Raw genomic sequence first — 19,504 nt, 5'->3', positions numbered from 1 at the left:
AACGCGATAAACCGCCGAGAGCGGCCGTCAGCACAATATCCGCGGACCCAGTTACAAAAGTGCTGGGACAAGAACACAGATGCGCGGTAGTTCTGGTAAGCAAATGGCGGCCATACTACAGTTACGGAAACATAAAGAAACTAATTTTGCAAAGTAAACTTGTTTGTTTTCTTTTCTATTCTATTCTGGAAAGTTACAAGTACCTATTATAATGTGTTGTGACTTGTCGTCCAAATAATAAATGATTAGCAGCAACAAAATATTTTAACGTTCCAAAGACTGACGTCACAACTATGAAAACCGCTTTGTCATCTTCTTTATGAAGTTTCCCTTTTTATGTAATTTGTTTTCGGAATTTTTCCGCCTCAAACTTTTTTTAATGCCATGATGAAGTTTTTCTTTCAACGCCCTTAGTTTGTGACAAATGAGAAGTGAAGTTAACAATTTGACAAGTTTCGCAAACTACAAATACATAATTCAAAATAAATAACAGAATCGATTATTATTATTGATTGTCGCTAAATAGGTAGGTACATTGCAAAATTAAAGGTAAAATGTTTTTGAATTTATGATTATAAATATTTTATTATAGCTTCATAAGACTAGTTTATTGTTAAAAGATCGGTCCTACTTTGAAACCATAACTTATAAAATTACAATAAATAAGGGACTCAAATACCCCATTCTACATCTGTCTGCATAGACGAAAATTCTCTTTACGTAACGAATATTGTTTCATAATTAAACTTGTTATCAAAATGTATTCTATTAATAACATCTAGAGCGCCAGAAAAGTACACTCTCAGCAGAATAAATTCGCGTCCTTACCGTGTAATGCCATTTTGGCCCAGAAACTGCAACTAAACCAGATTTTATCGTCCTTTTAAGAAATATTGTGGGCGCGCATGCACACAGACGTTGCAAAACTGCGGTAATATAGTGTTGTATATTTAGAGTGTACTAGCGGCCACCCGCGACTTCTTACGCGTGGAGTCTCTTTTACCTCCTTAGGGGTGGCGTTTTGTAAAATCCGTTCTTAGCCTACACCCTATAAAGAAACTACCTGCCTTTCAATTTTGTAGGTGTTATAGTTTCTGAGTTTTCGTGATTAATCAGTGAGTGGTATTTCGCTGTTATAAATACAATAGATAAAAGAAGATTGTATATGAACTGTACATACCTCCATGACACTACCGCGACGTCCCATGACGGTCCGGCATCACATTATCCACTAGGTATCTGAAACAAAAGTAACATTTATTTAAATATGGTATTTTTTAATTGAGTGGAAAGTGAGAAAGACGTGAAAATAATGCAACTAAGGATAACAATCAAGTGAAAAATTAGGTATTTTCTACAATTTCACCGTAAAGAATCTCACAGATATTTTTTAATAAAAAAATTTATTGACAACAAACCAAGGTGTTTCAACATCTTTCTTTCACCTAAACTTCTTACGCCTAAACTATTCATTTCACAAAAAGGTTATGTAGACATTAAAAAAAAATCTCTAGTTTTAGTTTATTTATGCATGTTTTGTCATAAAATTAATCCGAAAGGAAATATATTTCCAATATGGGCGGCGCGAGCGGCAACCATACGGCAGTACAAAGTTGAAATTTCGTAAAAAGCACATCGAAATCAATAGAAATACCAATTTTCATTACTCCCGGAAAACTTTCCAGGTAAAGCCATTATTTTGTACCAAATGACTGGACTAACGTAAGAGAAAGAAAGATGTTGAAACACCTTGGTGTGCAACAGTGTACATTTTTACATTGAAATCTGAACGCCAATGTATTCCTTGATACATTCATGCCGCGAAGTTTTTATCTCTTCCCAACTTAGGTACAGCTACACATCAGACAATACATTTTTGTTGCAAGATAGAACCTAAGAACCAGGATGTGAAGCTCGATGTGCAGTCGTTTGTTCAAGTACGCACACATTCAAGTTTTACCAAAGAGAATTGAGAAACAAGCTTAAGCTTTTCACGAATTTCAAAGTTCGCGCCTTACATAAAATTACATAAGTAAAATACTAATACAGTAGTGAAAGTAAAATACTAATACAGTATAGGCACAGTATATCAGACATTACCGTGGTATAACAGAGTAATAGTGGTAATAGGTGCTAACGTGTAAACAAAATCGTAGAAGATTTAAGGGGCTTATACGCTTCTCATGGTTGTACTTAGTACTATATATTTTGTTATTGTAAATTATGCTAATTTTATGTACCTTAAGTGATCCAACTAAAGCAACTAGGACTCTAGACTAATAACTACAAAAGTATGGTTAAATTATGTAACTACGTCGACCATTGGATGAGTTTTGAAGAAGTTTTCACTATTAATTTTAATGACAAATTGAGTTACTTTAAGACTAACGATTTATTTTAATAATTAAAAGATCTAGAAATTAATGACAAAAATAATTATAAACACGATAATTATGCACATAATTGCTTACCAAGCCTTATTTGTTTCAGTTCGTAAGTCTAGATTGTACTAGAAACAACGTTCAACTTATTCAGTAGGTATGCTACATTTGTTACTTTATTCTTGAGTAAATTCTAAAACCAAAGGAAGAGATTCCCGCGTACTTTTGCTGGCTGTCATTGTCACTCGTGATGGCAATTTTTCAGAATTCGCCCAACTTGGAAGAACAAATAAAATTTATCTGCGCTGAGTAGACGTATTGACTGACGGACTTAAATCTGTTTGGAGGGGGGTTGCGCACTGACAAGCACGTACACAAAGAAACGCTTCAATGCTCACTCCCATCGCATTTAGATGGCATTAAGAACTTTATGAGTAATGTAATACGTGTCTTCTTATGTCCTGGAATTGATTCCTGATTTTGTTTGTAGGTATCAGTAATGAGAATCGGCTAAACCTTTTGCGAATCGATCGATCGAGTCGTTGATACATACATAGGCTATAATTTATGACGATCTGTGACAAACTAAATTTCACGCGGGTGAAGCCGCGGGCAAAAGCTAGTATATTTAGTCTTCAGTGCGGAACACGACTGAGAGAGTCGTGCTACGGCAAAGTTTATTTTGTTAAGAAAAGGCATTAATAAATCAGTTCATGGTCATGGTAATGTACAAAGCTGATAAAACTTCAAATATCAAATATGCATCAGGAACTTTGTATCTAACCTTAGACTCGGTTTTATAAATTATTATCGAAACAGCCAATGTTGCATCTAAAACGAATTAGCGGTCACAATTTAAAATGTGTACCCAATTTCCCTAATCGCTAACAGCTGTCCGTTCCGTATATCGCTGGGCCTTTATCACTGAATATATCTCGGTTAATTATGCTTTTAGTACTTACATTATAATTTTAAATCATCATTAACCACAGGACTTCCACTGCTGTACATAGGCCTCCCCGAATATTTCTTTTTTTTTTTTTTTTCAGATTAGCCGGTTTATAGCATTTCGTTGCATCGGTTGGTGTCTTGCTGGACATTATTGTACATTATTTTTAAAAAAATATACCTAACTATTGATTGTTCAATGTAGGATGGATACTAAGTATATCTCGAAATTCAGCCAAGAGCTGGCCTCTCTCAATCCTAAATTGGTTAGTGGACGATGCAAGCTTGAATCAACTTGGTGGTCCAAAATGTGACCTTTCAGCATAAAAGTGGTATTTAACTATAAAAACTAATATGTTTGGTTAACAATGATTTAGCTAACTAGCGGCCGCCCGCGACTTCGTACGCGTGGATCCCGTTTTACACCCTTCATCTATCTTAAGCGGGTTAGATTTTTTCATACAAATGTTTTTTCCCGCTAACTCCCGTTCCCGTGGGAATTTTGCAATATCCTGTTGTAACTAAGCTTTAAGTTTACTAAGGTACCTGCACTGCATGCCAAATTTCAAGCGTCTAACTTAAGCGGTTTAGATTTTTCATACATAAGGATTTTCCCGCTAATAGGGATGATGACTGGGTAATGAAATCGAAATTCTATTTAGTCCGTCATACAGATAATTAGAAAATATTAGACTCATATTTTTTATTTTTTTCCATAATCGAATAATTACAGTATTATATTGAGTTGAAATGTCGCGTGATATCACTTTTGAGTAAAAATTCTACTCAAACGTGACGTATCGCGCCATTTCAACTCGACGTAGCACTGTTTTTATTAAATTATGAAAGAAAATAAAAAATATGAGTGTAATATTTTCTAATTATCTGTCTGACGGACAAATAATTGAAATTTTGTCATCTAGCCTATTCCTGTTCCCGTGGGAATTCCTAAATATAGGTACTATAACCTGCCCAGGAGTATTTATTTATTTATTTATTTAAAATCTTTATTGCACACATAAAAATACAGTGGTACAACAGGCGAGCTTAATGCCATGTGTATGAAGAATAATTTTACCAAGTTTCGTTAAAATCCGTCGAGTACCTAGTTTTTGTTTCTACATATAAGGAAGGAACATACAGACAGACAGACAAAAATTTTACTGTTTGCATTTTTGGCGTCAGTATCGATCACTAATCACCCCCTGATAGTTATTTTGAAAATATATTTCATGTACAGAATCGACCTCTCTACATTATTTATTATAAGTATATAGAAGATAGCCATTAAAGACATCTAGTTATTACCTTATAAAAAACACTCTTATTTTAAAATGTTATATTTTATTATAATGATAAATTGAGAGGAGCGCAAAAGTTTAACAAGAAAATTATATTTTAGAAAAATTACATCGCCTTTGTTTACGTCTCTCATAATGAGCATCAATCATAAGTAATTTAGAATGACAATGTAATTTATCGCTAATGGGGATTGTTGATATCCATCATTTTCGCAATTACACCCAATTTGTTTTTCGCCTGAAAAAATGTACTACATTTTTATTTGTTTTCTTCTCTTGGTGAATAAATACATTTGATGTTGCAAAATTTCACGATTACAAAAAAAAATCAAGATTCAATCCTGTGTTAATTAAGCCATGTGAACTTAATTGACGTTTTTATACCTATTCTTAAATCAATTTGAAAACATTAGCATCAAAGTAAGAAAATTGCAAAATAAATATTCGCATTGTATCAACAAAAACCTTCGTTTAACCTGCTTGAAATGTATATCACTGTCAGCAAATGTACACAAAAGTATAATTTGTGTGAATATTACAAATGATATTTTCACGTTCCATTACTGTAAATGCTTCCGCTTCATCGAACTTGCGTCGAGTATTTATAGTCTAGGAGACTGATAACATTAAATTATTTTGATGGAATATTTTTACATGCATGACAAAATCTTTATCATAAAGATTATCTTCTGATTTATAGCAAGCATCGTCACAAAATCATGTTTCGTAAAATCCCTTTGATATGTGCATGTGAAATATATGGTTGTTTGTTTAAGTTTGTTTTACTTCACTTTATTTTTCTCCTAAAAGTGTAAGTGTTTGTGAAGGCCATTTTATTTGCACTGGAGTGTACAAGGACGGAAGAGGACACAGGAAAATGTACTTTGAAAACATTTGCTCTTTTTGTAAGAACAATATTTACACTTGTCCAGTGTTTGTTAGAGCGCAACCTTTTCGTACTACTTAGGCTGAGTTGCACCATCTAACTTTAAGGGTAACTATTACGATAACCGGTGTTTTTGACAGATTTTGGTAACCGGTGTTTTTTGACGTTTGTCACAGTTAAAGTAAGATGGTGCAACCCAGCCTTAGACGTGTCCTTGTTACTAAGAGTTTTTTCTATTTGTGCATTTTAGAAGAACTTGCATAGTATCGAGGAGTCGCGATCTTCAGCTGTTTTCAATAGATAGTCAAACATTTTTTTTTCTTTTTTTTTTCAAAGTACAGAAGACAGCAGACCACGTTAAAGTACATCATCATTTCAGCCATAGGACGTCCACTGCTGAACATAGGCCTCACCCCCAGTGATTTCCACAATGGCCGGTTGGTGGCGGCCTGCATCCAGCGCCTTCCCGCTACCTTTATGAGGTCGTCGGTCCACCTCCGGTGGACGTCCTACGCTGCGCTTTCCGGTACGTGGTCTCCACTCCAGCGTTAAACATGGTTTCTTATTTTATTGCAATAGGTTGTAATTTGTAACAATAAAGTATAGTCTAATGTATCTTTGACTGTAGGTAGAGTTGCAAATCCCTGTTGTAAATATATATTTAGCAAGAGACCATTATTTTTGTATTTACGCATTTATTAAATAGCTAAACATTGTACATTCACTGAAATAATCAACAAACTTTTCCACACATTGATGCACACTATAAGATCAAATAAAATCAAAATACGTAAACGGCGTTCAATATACTATTAGATCAATTCCCAAATGATGCCATAAGTGTACAATATTTTATACGAGTAGCAAAGTTTCAATAGCATGTCAACATAACCGCACGCTTATATTAATTTAAAGAAAGCAGTTCGAAGGGTGATTCGTGACAAATTATTTGTTTGCACGCAACCCACAAAAATAACACTCATAGGAATCAGGGATGTTATAGATATCCGTAACCGTAACTTTCGGATATTTAATGATTTAATTTAAAGTACATGAGTTTTTCCCATAAAATAAAAGCTTTTTTGTGAGAACAAAAGAAGGTGACGATGCCAAAGAAATCTCTTCTGTACCCATTCTATTCGTAAGGCATGAACTGTGTTGGACAACTATTGGAATCTACACTATTGCATTCTATACCTAGCACAGATATTGGTAACCGTAACCGAAACCGGTATAATATAATTCCAATATCCGTAACCGTATCCATATATAACCGAACATCCCTAAAGGAATATAAACGAAAATAATCCTAAAGTGATATTTTCACGGCTCATTTGAAAAGTTACAAACGTTCGACGAAGTAATCGCGGTAAAACGTTTTGTATGTAAATGTAAATCAATTTGGCACTAACACAACAAAGCGACAGTCGCTTTTATAGGTTGAACGATTAGTCAATAATTTAAATGGATCGCTTTGTATTTTCAATAGGTCGATTAAGGTTTATAACTTTTGTAGTTTTGTGGTGAACAAAGGAGATTGTATTATGTTTTTTTTTTACAATAAATAAGTCAAACGGGTATACCTATTTTGTGTCATTCACCTACCACGAAACAATCACTACCACTCAATGATTCCCGAAACACCAAAAAAGTTTGGTATCGATGCGTGCCTTTTAAACGTGTATGCTTCAAACCTATTCATTTCTAAGGCTGAGTTGCACCACCTAACTTTGACCGTAACTATGTCGATAACCGGTGTTTTTTGTATGGAGTTTGACAGATTTTTGACGTTTGTCAAAGTTATAGTAAGATGGTGCAACCCAGCCTAAGATAGTAGGTACCTTTAGTAATCCTTCGTTTTTATGCCTTCAGTCATATTATTGAAGTTTTGTATGAAAGTAAGAATAACTTTTCAATTCACAACTCCTGACATGTTATCTAAAATTGTTTTTCAAGTTTTGCTCCTGCCACAGCTTTATTAATAAACCAATTAAGAATATTAATTATACAAATAAACTACTGACTTTTATTTCCCTCTACAACATGATTTATTAACTGTAAATGTAAAAACTCCACGATTCAAGAAAATCACGCTCAATTGCGTCATCACTCGCCCTAAAGTCTAAAATTAATATTAAAAGGCGGTTATTTTTCAAATAATTCAGTTCACAGCTGCGCCCGACACTCTTAATTGACGTAATTGAAAAGTTAAAACCTCACGTTTCTCTCGCCCACCTTTTTAAATATTTACTTTAGCACCCAATTACTGCTAGAATTTGCTTTAGCTACTTAGGGCGGAGCACACTGGTGGACCGGACCTAACTTTGTTTAACTGCATTAAGGAACTTATTACGGTCTTAATTGTCTCAATTTTCCCGTGTCTCGTTTTGATGGAGAGGACACTGGGTCTGAATGAATTAAAATAAGTATAGATCGTTTCATCCACGAAGACGCGCCTCAACAATTTTTGGTCGAGGGAACCGCGGGGCGGGGAGTTTGATCCGAGCAATCCGAGCTTCATTATTGTAGTGTGCGTGTGCACTCATGGATAATTTAACGTGTACCGATAACACTCAAACATTAGCGGAATGGTGGGGCGCGTCTTCGTGGATGAAACGATGTATAGTAGTCGCATTAATTATTAAAATAACGGTTTTACCGATTTGCACGATTAAAAGGCTTTCTGATTTCAATTTACTAATCCATTTAAATACGCTTTGCATCAAATGAAATGTAATTTTCATATTTCAGCTAGCTTTTAGGTTCGAGAATTAATGGTTAACCATAGACCTAACATAATTTAATTAATTGCTTAAATGGACTAAATTGTTTCAGAATTATGTTTCGTTTTAATGAAAAAGAGTACAGCTGCTTTTAAAGACTGTGGGCTCTGATGTTTGCAGATTTTTATTAGAAAAAAACATACGGGTCGAATTGAGAACCTCCTCCTTTTTTGAAGTCGGTTGAAAATGGTAATTACCAATGATTTACGAGTATAATGTAGTTTGTCTGAAATTGCCCTTACTTCTAAGATAAATAATTTCATATTTTTTATATTATTTTAAATTTCATCCGTCTAGTCCCCATCAAAGAAAAGCTTGAAACTAATTGACATGAACATAGTTTAAACTAACAAATTACAGCTCCAATTCTGGATCCAAATACCTAGATAGAGTTAGAACGATCTCTTTGTAAATATTAAAGTGTATTAGCGTAGAGAATAACAAAATATAAGAGCGATGTTAATATAGCCTCTTCACCTGTCTGCGCTTTATTTTAATCGTCAAACAGAATAAATAAAGACCAGTGTACACGATCCTAACGTGATTACACAGTCGGTTTCTGCCCCTCGCTGACTCCGGCCGTATTAGCGGAAAGCTAATTTCATTTGTTTTTGCCCCTCGCAGAATTATTAAAATAAATATAATTAAAAAATGCACCGGCGACACTTTCAGCAATTATAAAAGTTGGGGATATTCTCTCGGTTTTTGCTTGAAATAATTTCCAGATACAAATTTAACAGAACATATTTTTGTGTGCTGTTTGTTTTCGCATTGATGTTAGGCAAAGCAAGGTTCATTTGTAACGTAATGTTAATTGAAATTAATTATATTATACTTAGAGGAAAAAGTATTCGTAATTTTACCATTCTGTTTATTTTTTTTATAAGAGTTTATTATACAGCGATACAAAACGCTAACATAGACAGGAATTTCAAATTATCAAGGTATGATGGCAATTACAGAATTACTCTTAACTTAAAAAAAATCTCGAACTGTACAAAAGTCAGTTCATTCCACTAGCGCTGTCAATGGCCTCACAGTAGGTTGAAACTCCTTTTAGACATGTGTTTTTATTAATTTACCAAAATGATGAGCTCATTGACATAACTGTGATAAATGAATTAATTCCCAGAATCAATATTGTTAGGTTTTCCTTACCTCCTTTATTAAAATTAGCTTGTGACGTACTTTGTAGGTTTCCCCAATTAGTTAATTTTCCTCGAGCAAGTTCCCAAAATAGAGATTATCGCGAAGAAATCTGTGAATAATTTGATTTATTTTCTGGCAGAAACCCTATTAACCAGTCTATTTAGTTATTAGCTCCAATCTAACAGACAATGGCCTAAAGAATTACCCGAAGACTAGGCGGCAGTGCCACTGAATAGTTGCGTGCTCGGTATCATTACCGCGGGTATGTGAAAATTCCCTTATTCTAGACACAGTAAAAAAAGAACAGCCCTTCTTCAAAATATCAAAATGAGTCACTCTTTCTAATTCAAGCACTGGACTGTTAGTTTTTTACTGTTTAACCTCTGTCTACTCTGTTGGGACTGAAAATCATAGCAGAATCATGAATGAAGTCATGTTTGCTATTTTGGCGAAAAAATTCTTATTATTTTTTTACAATAAAAAATGTAACTAGCTAATCATACTCATTAAATAATTAACAGAAAAAGAGATAAAGAGAGTTTTGATTTATAACTTGACGTAATAATTTTTTAGCAACTATCGCCGTTCATTGTAATTTTACAAAACTCGAAACACATCCAAAAGACACATGACACCTACTTACTATTGTCAGTAGTATCAAAGCATAATGAGTTGGCTGTTCTAACTGCACTGGGCATTCCTAACTCACGCACTTTATTCCAAGTGTTGGGGATCGCGTGCCCCGCCCGCCCAAATGAAACTGTGCTATTACACCGCGATACCATCGCCGATGGAGTGGCAATTAAAATATCTCCACATGAACTGTGGCTGATGGGTTCATTAACTTTTATGACTTTCATTTGTTTTTCGTTAACTGGAATTTTGGTTATCAAGATTTCTGCGTAACATTAAAATTGTTTTTAAGACGTTGGTCAAAATTCTTAACAGTTTAGTACGGAAAGTTGGGTTGAAAACCCAGAAACATCCACTGCTGGACAAAGGATTTCCACAATGACCGTTCCTGCACTGCCCGAATTCACCTGCTTCCCGCGATATTCATCAGATGCTCGGTCCATAATGTGGGAAGTCTGCCTACGTCTTTCAGTCTGTGATTGTCACTCGAGAAGTTTTCTGCTCCATGGACCATTAGTTCTACAAGTTAAAAAGCTTAGGTAAGGGTAAGCTTAACTAAATTTCGAATTTTTGTCTATAGAATACGCGACTTCTAATAAAGCTCGATTTGGTTTAAAAATAAGCAGAAGGAAAGCTGATGTTAAACTGTATGACCTTAATTCATTCTACTTTTACCCTTTAAGTCTCCCCAATCCAAATAATAAAACAACTCCCCTTTAGCCATTTGAAATCTTTGTAATGAACTGAGAAGTTTTACAGCTTATTTTATAGGCGCCAAGAAAACCTTAAAGTGATTTCAATTAGCATATAAAGCGTTCAGCCGTGTTTCCCTTTATTTATGGCCGTTCAGCCATAACCGGGATTGTTAAAGGGAAGGAATCGGGGCAAACAGCTTCTGCACGGTTGTGAGGGTAGGTATAGTATACAGGTTGGTAGGTTGTGGTTTATATGGTTTTATTTTTGAGAAGAATGTCAGAGGTCTTGATGTTTGTTACCTACACTTTCACGCAAAAACTACTGTACGGATTTTGATGAAACTTTACAGTATTATTGTTTATAACCCAGAATAACATAATAGGTATAGGCTATAATTTATGACGATCTGTGACAAAATAAATTTCATGCGGGTGAAGCAGCGGGCAAAAGCTAGTATCTCGTATTAAAATCAACGCCCAGAGCCTAACTTTTTACCCTAGATAGAAATTGGCACATCATAATCATAATTCACGTGCATGTTAGAAATCGAAGTTACCTACCGTCGACACAGTTTTCTTGAAATCTGTAGACGCTTTCAAAAATTATAGTCACAGGGTGTTACCACAATGATATAATCGCATATATCACGGAGAGTGCTCCGAAGAATTGTCCGGACTTATCCCTGCCGCCATTTTTGTCATCGATCTACCCGACAGCACTTCAATCCGCATCACTTAGATGGTTGGCAGCCCACAATGAGGATCAGTACCTCTAGTACGAAAAACTTTCGAGTTCGTTTCGTTGCGTATTCAAAGTGTCATCGAAAAATTTTGTATGAAAAATTAAACAGCGCCCCCTATATTATAGCCGCCCTAGGGGGCGCTGTTTAATTTTTCATACAAAATTTTTCGATGACACTTTGAATACGCAAACGAAACGAACTCGAAAGTTTTTCGTACTAGAGGTACAGTACTGTTGTAGAAAATTCAATAAAACTAGTATCTACGTTAATCTTTAAGACATAAGAAAGATATATCTTTTTGAATTATCCAAATCGGACCATTACTTACGAAGATATTAAGTAATAAACATAGGCCGTTTTTGCCGCTAAAAGTCAACGTACGCAAGGCCGCGTGACGTCATTATATCCGATAGGTTTTTCTTACCTCCTTTATTAAAATTCGCTTGTGACGTACTTTGTAGGTTTCCCCAATTAGTCTATTTTCCTCAAGCAAGTTCCCAAACTAGAGATTATCGCGAAAAAATCTGTGAATAATTTGATTTATTTTCTGGCAGAAACCCTATTAACCAGTCTATTTAGTTATTAGCTCCAATCTGGCAGACAATGGCCTAAAGAATTACCCGAAGACTAGGCGGCAGTGCCACTGAATAGTTGCGTGCTCGGTATCATTACCGCGGGTATGTGAAAATTCCCTTACTCTAGACACAGTAAAAAAAGAACAGCCCTTCTTCAAAACATCAAAATGAGTCACTCTTTTGTAATTCAAGCACTGGACTGTTAGTTACTGTTTAACCTCTGTCTACTCTGTTAAGACTGACACCCGTATTCACAAACGATACCTACTTGCTTAAAAGTGAAGCAGCAAATCAAAGGCACAGCGTTAAATAGAGCTCTATGATTGGTTCGTGTGTGACCCTGTGTGTTCACGAGCACTGTGAGACCTCATAGTAATGTTTGTGAATACGGGTGTGAAAATCTTTGTAGAATCATTAATGAAGTCAGGTTTTCTATTTTGGCGAAATAATTCTATTTTTTTTAACAAAAAAAATTAACTAAACGTACTGATTAAATAATTGACAGAAAAAGAGAGAGAGAGTGAGTTTGATTTATAACTTGAGGTAATAATTTTTAATCAATTTATCGCCGTTTATTGTAATTCTACAAAACTCGAAACACATCCAAAAGACACATGACACCTACTTACTATTGTCAGTAGTATCAAAGCATAATAGGTTGGCTGTTCTAACCGCACTGCGCATTCCTAACTCACGCACTTTATTCCAAGTGTTGCGGATCGCGTGCCCCGCCCGCCCAAATGAAACTGTGCTATTACACCGCGATACCATCACCGATGGAGTGGCAATTAAAATATCTTCACATGAAACTGTAGCTGATGGGTTCATTAACTTTTATGACTTTCATTTGTTTTTGAGTTAACTGGAATTTTGGTTATCAAGATTTCTTTGTAACATTAAACATTTTTTAGGACGTTGGTCAAAATTCTTAGCAATTTTGTACGACAAAGGATTTCCACAATGACCGTTCCTGCACTGCCCGATTTCACAAGCTTCCCGCGATCTTCATCAGATCCTCGGTCCATCGTGTGGGAAGTCTGCTTCAGTCTGTAATTGCCACTCGAGAACTTTTCTGTCCCAAACAACCATCAGTTCTACGAGCTAGAAAGCTTAGGTAAAAGTAACTAAATTATCAATTCTCGTCTATAGAATACGCGACTACTAATTTAGTTAAGCTCGGTTTGGTTTAAAAATAAGCAGAAGCAAATCTGATGTTAAACTGTATTATGGCCTTAATTCATTCTACTTTTACCCTTTAAGTCTCCCCAATCCAAATAATAAAACAACTCCCCTTTAGCCATTTGAAATCTTTGTAATGAACTGAGAAGTTTTACAGCTTATTTTATAGGCGCCAAGAAAACCTTAAAGTGATTTCAATTAGCATATAAAACGTTCAGCCGTGTTTCCCTTTATTTATGGCCGTTCAGCCATAACCGGGATTGTTAAAGGGAAGGAATCGGGGCAAACAGCTTCTGCACGGTTGTGAGGGTAGGTATAATATACAGGTTGATAGGTTGTGGTTTATATTTTTGAGAAGAATGTCAGAGGTCTTGATGTACGTAGGTATATCTCTCATTCAACTCAATGTTATACTTCTATACTAATATTATAAACGCGAAAGTTTGTGTAGAATAAAATCGATATTGTACCGATTTTACTAACATATTATTGACACATTAACGATCAAGTTAATAATAACAAAGGGACAAGTTAGAGTTGGAATTCACGTGCATGTTAGAAATCGATATTAGGTACCTACCCGTCGTCACAGTTTTCTTAAAATCTGTGGACGCTTGAAGACGGGGAATCTTTCAAAATATAGTCACTAGGTTTTAGCACAATGATATAATTTATCGCATATATCACGGAGAGTGCTCCGAAGAATTGTCCGGACTTATCCCTGCCGCCACTTTTCGTCATCGATCTACCCGACAGCACTTCCATCCGCATCACTTAGATGGTTGGCAGTCCACAACTGTACGTTTCTCTGGAAATCATCAGGTGATCCGTCTGCTCATTTGCCTCCTGTGATCCTATCCCATAAAAAAACGGTCGATCGATCAAATAACACGTTTCATAGACCTTAACAGTATTTATCCGACGTCTACTTTCCACACGAGTAACGCCCGTATTCACAAATATGACTATGAGGTCACACAGCGCGCGTGGACCGAATAACAGAGTTCTATTCAACGCTTTGCGTTAGATTTGCTGCTTCACTTAAGCAAGCATCGTCTGTGAATACGGGCGTAAGATATTATGCACTAGCTAGTTATAATTTGGTGCATGTTCCAGCCACAGACCGCCAACCTGTCCCTCGTACACTAGACTAGCAATGCGCTCGGGACTGCTCTATTTATTGGCCAATATTTTGTCAATGCAGTGACAAACGGAATACAAAATTATTCCCGTTCTGTGCTCCGAATTGCAGCAGGTGGGATGAAATAACTTTATTATTGGAATAATTGCCAATGATCAATCAATAAGGCAAGTGGAAAATTCTATTTCGTAGCAATTTACTTCGTCATTAAACATAGTAACCATTATCTTATCATCACAGCTTACTCTTTCCTTTACACAGTTTCAGTTCTCATCGACACGAAGCACACACACACGAAGTATCTTATTAGCAATCTGTGCTACTACCTTCTACATAATGTAGAATATTTAGAAGATCCTTACTTGTCAGTGGTCGTTTTCCCCTCTACTAATACATCACTCTATAATTTACGTACATTATCGTTTCCAATGTCCTCTATTTTTCGATTGACAAATGCAGCACAAAATTACTTTTCCTCGGTGATACAAACTGCAGCTGGAATTGCTGCGATATTGGCGTAGGTACATAATATGACAATTTCGTGCACGCACTGGCCACTGCCACTCGTAAACAAGCGAGCGTTCGTGGGGGCGCTATTTATTGACCAATATTTCGGCACATTGCTGCGGATCGCTGTACGTGATTAGATCTCCTGTGGTTTGTTTCGACGAATCGAAGTCGGAATTTACAGATTTAACATGTTTTTGGTAAATAAATGCTCAATTGACAAACAACCTACGAAGATAGCGGGCAGTGGCTCTATGAACGGCGAGACATTGCCCTGTCTTTCAGTACTTTTAAAAGGGTTTATGTCCAGCAGTGGCCACCCTGCTCAGTGGATCAGGAACTTACTATGAAGATAGCTGGCAGAATGGCTATATGGAACAGCGAGAAAACGTGCTTTCTGGCGCTTTTTAGTGGGCGTATCCAGTGTGGACTAATTTTGATTCCATTAATGAGCATGAAATTAAATTCTGTGAGTTTTTTCTTCGCTTTTATAAGTTAAGCGAGGCATTCTCAACATAACTGAGGTATCACTTCACGCGCAAATCACCATGAAAATATCCAAGTGTGAAGACTGTACGAAGGTCAATTTAGCACAGTTAGTGATTTAGGCGAAGCTCATCCGATTAGAATATCNTAGAATATTAAGAATTAGGCCAAAAGGTTCAAAGTGGAGTACATTACTACAGCTATTTCGGTCAACGCTGGGGTGCGAGAGTTCATTCAGGCGTAACAATGCCCCTACTACATGTTCCATTTAGTTTGTAGAGTAGAAGTTTCTCGGTTCGCTAATAGAATCGTGGCGATCCATACTCCAGCTGAAGATAAGTTTACCACACTTGTATGAGTGCTATTCATACATTCTTGGATTATGTATAAGAGTATGCGCTTAAGGAAACTCGAGCCATGAATTCGACTTGGAAACTGTAAGTTTAAACAATTGACGGTTGTGTATGTTAGAAGAGATAAGCATACCTATGATTAAATTGAGTTGAGAGTGGTAATAGCTGGAAGCATTGCACTTATTTGCATTATTCTTTCACTATTCAAAAATTACGTTGCTAGAAATTAACATAGTCTTTTTAAGTGTACAATGTCTACGTAAGGGACGCCGCGGACAGAAGAAATAAACAAACTCATGCTGGGAGCTTGCTAGATTTAAAATTGCATAAGTAGGAAGTACCTACGAGTACATTCTTCAGCAAAAACCGCTACAATCCAACAATCTACGCCTATTCCAGTCTTTTTCCAGCAATTCCTTCCACCAGTGGTACCGGTGGGTGTTATAGTCAACGAGTGAATATAATTGCGACCTTCCGATTGCGGCAGCCGTTCCCCAACGCAAAATGGACAGCCGGCTATTTCTGCACTTCACAACTAAAACTAGGTACGAGAATGGAAATCCGTTGAAGAATATTTGAGCGCGGTCTATAGTTGGATGCTTTTTATTGACATTATGGAAATATCTATTCTAACAATCGAAGCGTTTTTTTAATCTGCAAGGTCGCTGATTGAATATTGATACGAAACTGAATGTGAAATATTTGAGAGCGGTCTATAGTTGGACGCTTTTTATTGACATTATGGAAATATCTATTCTAACAAGTGAAGCGTTTTTTTAATCTGCAAGGTCGCTGGTTGAATATTAATACGAAACTGAATGTGAAATAATATATTTACTGTTTTGACGACCACGTGTATTAACGAAGATAGAATTGATAAAGAGTACGAGCATAGAGAGTATTATTAAGCTAGATTTTATTTTAAATAAGCTAATTATTTCTTTCTGGCTTTTATATTTTTGAGTGAAGTCTTCAAGATATCCAATTAAGTTGCCAAAGCAGGCTACGTGATTTTAATTGTAAAACTACGGCAATTTCAGCCGGAGATTAAAAAAAAACTTTCCAAGTTACGATTTGTGCTGGTGAATTTTCTGTAGTAGCAAACTAGCAAATTAATAGACAACAGGCTATCAAATTCCATCTTATAACAATCAAAACTGAAATCCAAGACTGCAAACTGAAAATAAACTAGAGAAAACTTAATTAAGTTTGATTAAAAGCAAATATTTTGAAGAACTTTTTAAATTGCAAAGAGTAAGTGTTCACTTCGTTTAATTTGTTTTTAACCGACTTCAAAAAAGGAGGAGGTTATATGTTCGACTGTATGTATGTTTTTTTGAAATAAAATTATGATTGGGTAAAATTGATAAATGTACGACAATAACACTTCAATAATTGAATCGAAGCTCACGTTAAATAGAATACAGAACAAAATGGTTACAAAATGGAATAATAGCCCGAAATAGTTTAAAGTTGTTAGCACTACGCATCAAAAGCGCCCAAACAAAAAATAATAAAGGTCTCCAAAATGCCATCCCAATATTTTGTTGCGGAATTTCACTGACATGGATGCCTGTTACAGGCCGAGTTGACAAAACAAATAAACGGAAATAAGTTATCTGTATAGCCTGACCAGGAACATAAAAACCCTGGCATAGAGGCGCGTCAATCGCATTTGATAGTGCAACACTGAGTACAGTCGTACCTGTGTTAAATTAATAGGCTAACTTTATGTATCAGGATTCAGGATTACGGGCTAATTTGATATTTTCATAAATTAACGAAAAAATATTATTATAGGTAACCTGGTTTAAATAAATTAAATGAAACCATCAATCGAGCTAGTAGGATTTATTTTATTATTCATCAATAATCAAATTCAGAACTTGAATATTCAACTGCAATGTTTGGTCATGAACGCTTCAAACTCGGTACTTCTTTCCCAATTCCATAAAATTCAACACTTAGAAAGTGACAGAAAATTTTAAAATAGGTAGTTGAAACAAACCACAGCTAATTTTCATAGTGGACTGTACTATACGATAAACATGACAGTCAATTTGACAACCTTTGTCGGAAACATTATTCAATGAAAATATTGTCCGAACCCTTAGTATTTCTCTTCGACAAATACTTTAACACATTGTGAACCACTTTTCTTTCACGACTATAAAAAGATTTTAGCAATTTAATTCACAAAATCAATTGCGCACATTTAAAATAAAGTTTGTTTACACTTTGACAGCAATAGACTGACATGCAAGGTGACATGTCAATGAAGTTTTCAGTTACTGTTGCCATTAAAAGAAATTAGTACCATTAGTTTTCCGCAACATGGCGAGGGTTTTTATGTTCCTGGTCAGGCGTTGTTTGGAGAGAAAATTTTAATTGTTTGCTTCATCAGAGAGCCACGATTGATGTTTGCGAAGCTTTGTATGTCAGGTCAACGAAACATAACACTTAAGTTAAAAACATTTCTAACATTGTATTTGCTTTAATCTGCTGTATTCATTAAAAAAAAATTTTTTTTCTACTTCTCTTAATAACCTAAAATGGCTTTATATGATAATAATTTATAATGTCTAGTAAATTTTAGATACTTACCTACTAGGTATGGATAATTAACTGCATAAGTCCTAATTTAGCAGTTGAAAGGCTTAAAATTGTCTCACCTTTGGCAACTTCATATTTACTTTTGCTAATACTCTTTACACGAGTATTACGACATTCCAAGACAAAAACCTATTTACCTTTTTTTAGCTATCTCAAAGGGCTTCAAAGACAGACAATTAAATAAGAATCAATACAAATTCACTGCCATTTATTGTCCCCATTTATAACGACATGTTTATAACAACGGATAAACAAGCATTACCAATCTCATTATGATTAAACTTTCACGTGTCATTAATATCGGTAATAAAAATTACAGCCGAGTTAAAACTGCGATGTAACCTGAAAATACCTGGTTTTATTATCTACTGTCCAATTTGCCAGTCGCTTTCAACTTAACATCGTATTTTGTTCAACACGATTAATCTCATTTTCTCGTTGAGTTAATATCAATTGTTTTTAATATTTTCCGTATGGAAAGATGGTGAATTATAATATTTTTATTCTATAGGTGTTCTTATTATTGTACAGTCACGGAATGAAAAGGTTCGTCAGTTTTCAAATTGATTCCTTCAACGAATCGCGAGCACATAATATTACCTTTTGAAACTATGTTACAGAATAATCTCGAGTTAGAGAAATTAATCTTTAACTGTTCCTCAGTAAAGTTCAAAATTATTCAGATCAAAGTTGTTTGACGATTTATCTTGTCAAGAAGATTATTATGATTGATAAACTAAATCCTTCTTATTGGTTCAACCTGCCATTATTATTTCTATTAAATAAAAAAAAACTATTGTCAATTGGTCAATGTCATCATTGCATTGCACTGATGACATAGAAAAATAAACAAGCAAAACCTTATTCGTTAGCAAACGTCATATTTATTTAAATGTTAGCAGCACTGTTTCTTGCACTGTTATGTTGGCAGGTTTGACTCTTACAGTACCTAGTGCAAGCGAAAACCGACACTAAGGTGACGAACCTTTTCATTCCGCGACTGTACATTTCAAGCTATCCATTTCCGTTTTTTTTTCTTTCGCTCTCATCAAATGGTAATTTTTTGCGATAGAACGAGACACGATATGGCCATACATGGGCCCACTGAAGTTATTGAAAAAAAAAAATTGT

General features: G+C 35.3%; 1 protein-coding gene across 1 annotated transcript in view; it reads right to left on the bottom strand.

Annotated features, from left to right (window-relative positions):
- Positions 1-19,504, bottom strand: part of Sol1 (CUB domain-containing protein Sol1) — a 276,393-nt gene that overhangs the window by 219,210 nt on the left and 37,679 nt on the right. The window contains exon 2 of the mRNA XM_028308406.1: positions 1,181-1,239. Coding sequence (XP_028164207.1) covers positions 1,181-1,207 — 27 coding nt within the window. The 5' untranslated portion in view covers positions 1,208-1,239. The remainder of the gene's footprint in view (positions 1-1,180; positions 1,240-19,504) is intronic.

The sequence above is a fragment of the Ostrinia furnacalis genome, unplaced genomic scaffold (genome assembly GCF_004193835.3).
Source record: "Ostrinia furnacalis isolate ACB-3 unplaced genomic scaffold, ASM419383v2 OfSCF2419, whole genome shotgun sequence".
NCBI lineage: Eukaryota > Metazoa > Arthropoda > Insecta > Lepidoptera > Crambidae > Ostrinia > Ostrinia furnacalis.
Note: the sequence above shows the minus strand (reverse complement) of the source record. Positions and strands in the feature narration are given on the sequence as shown.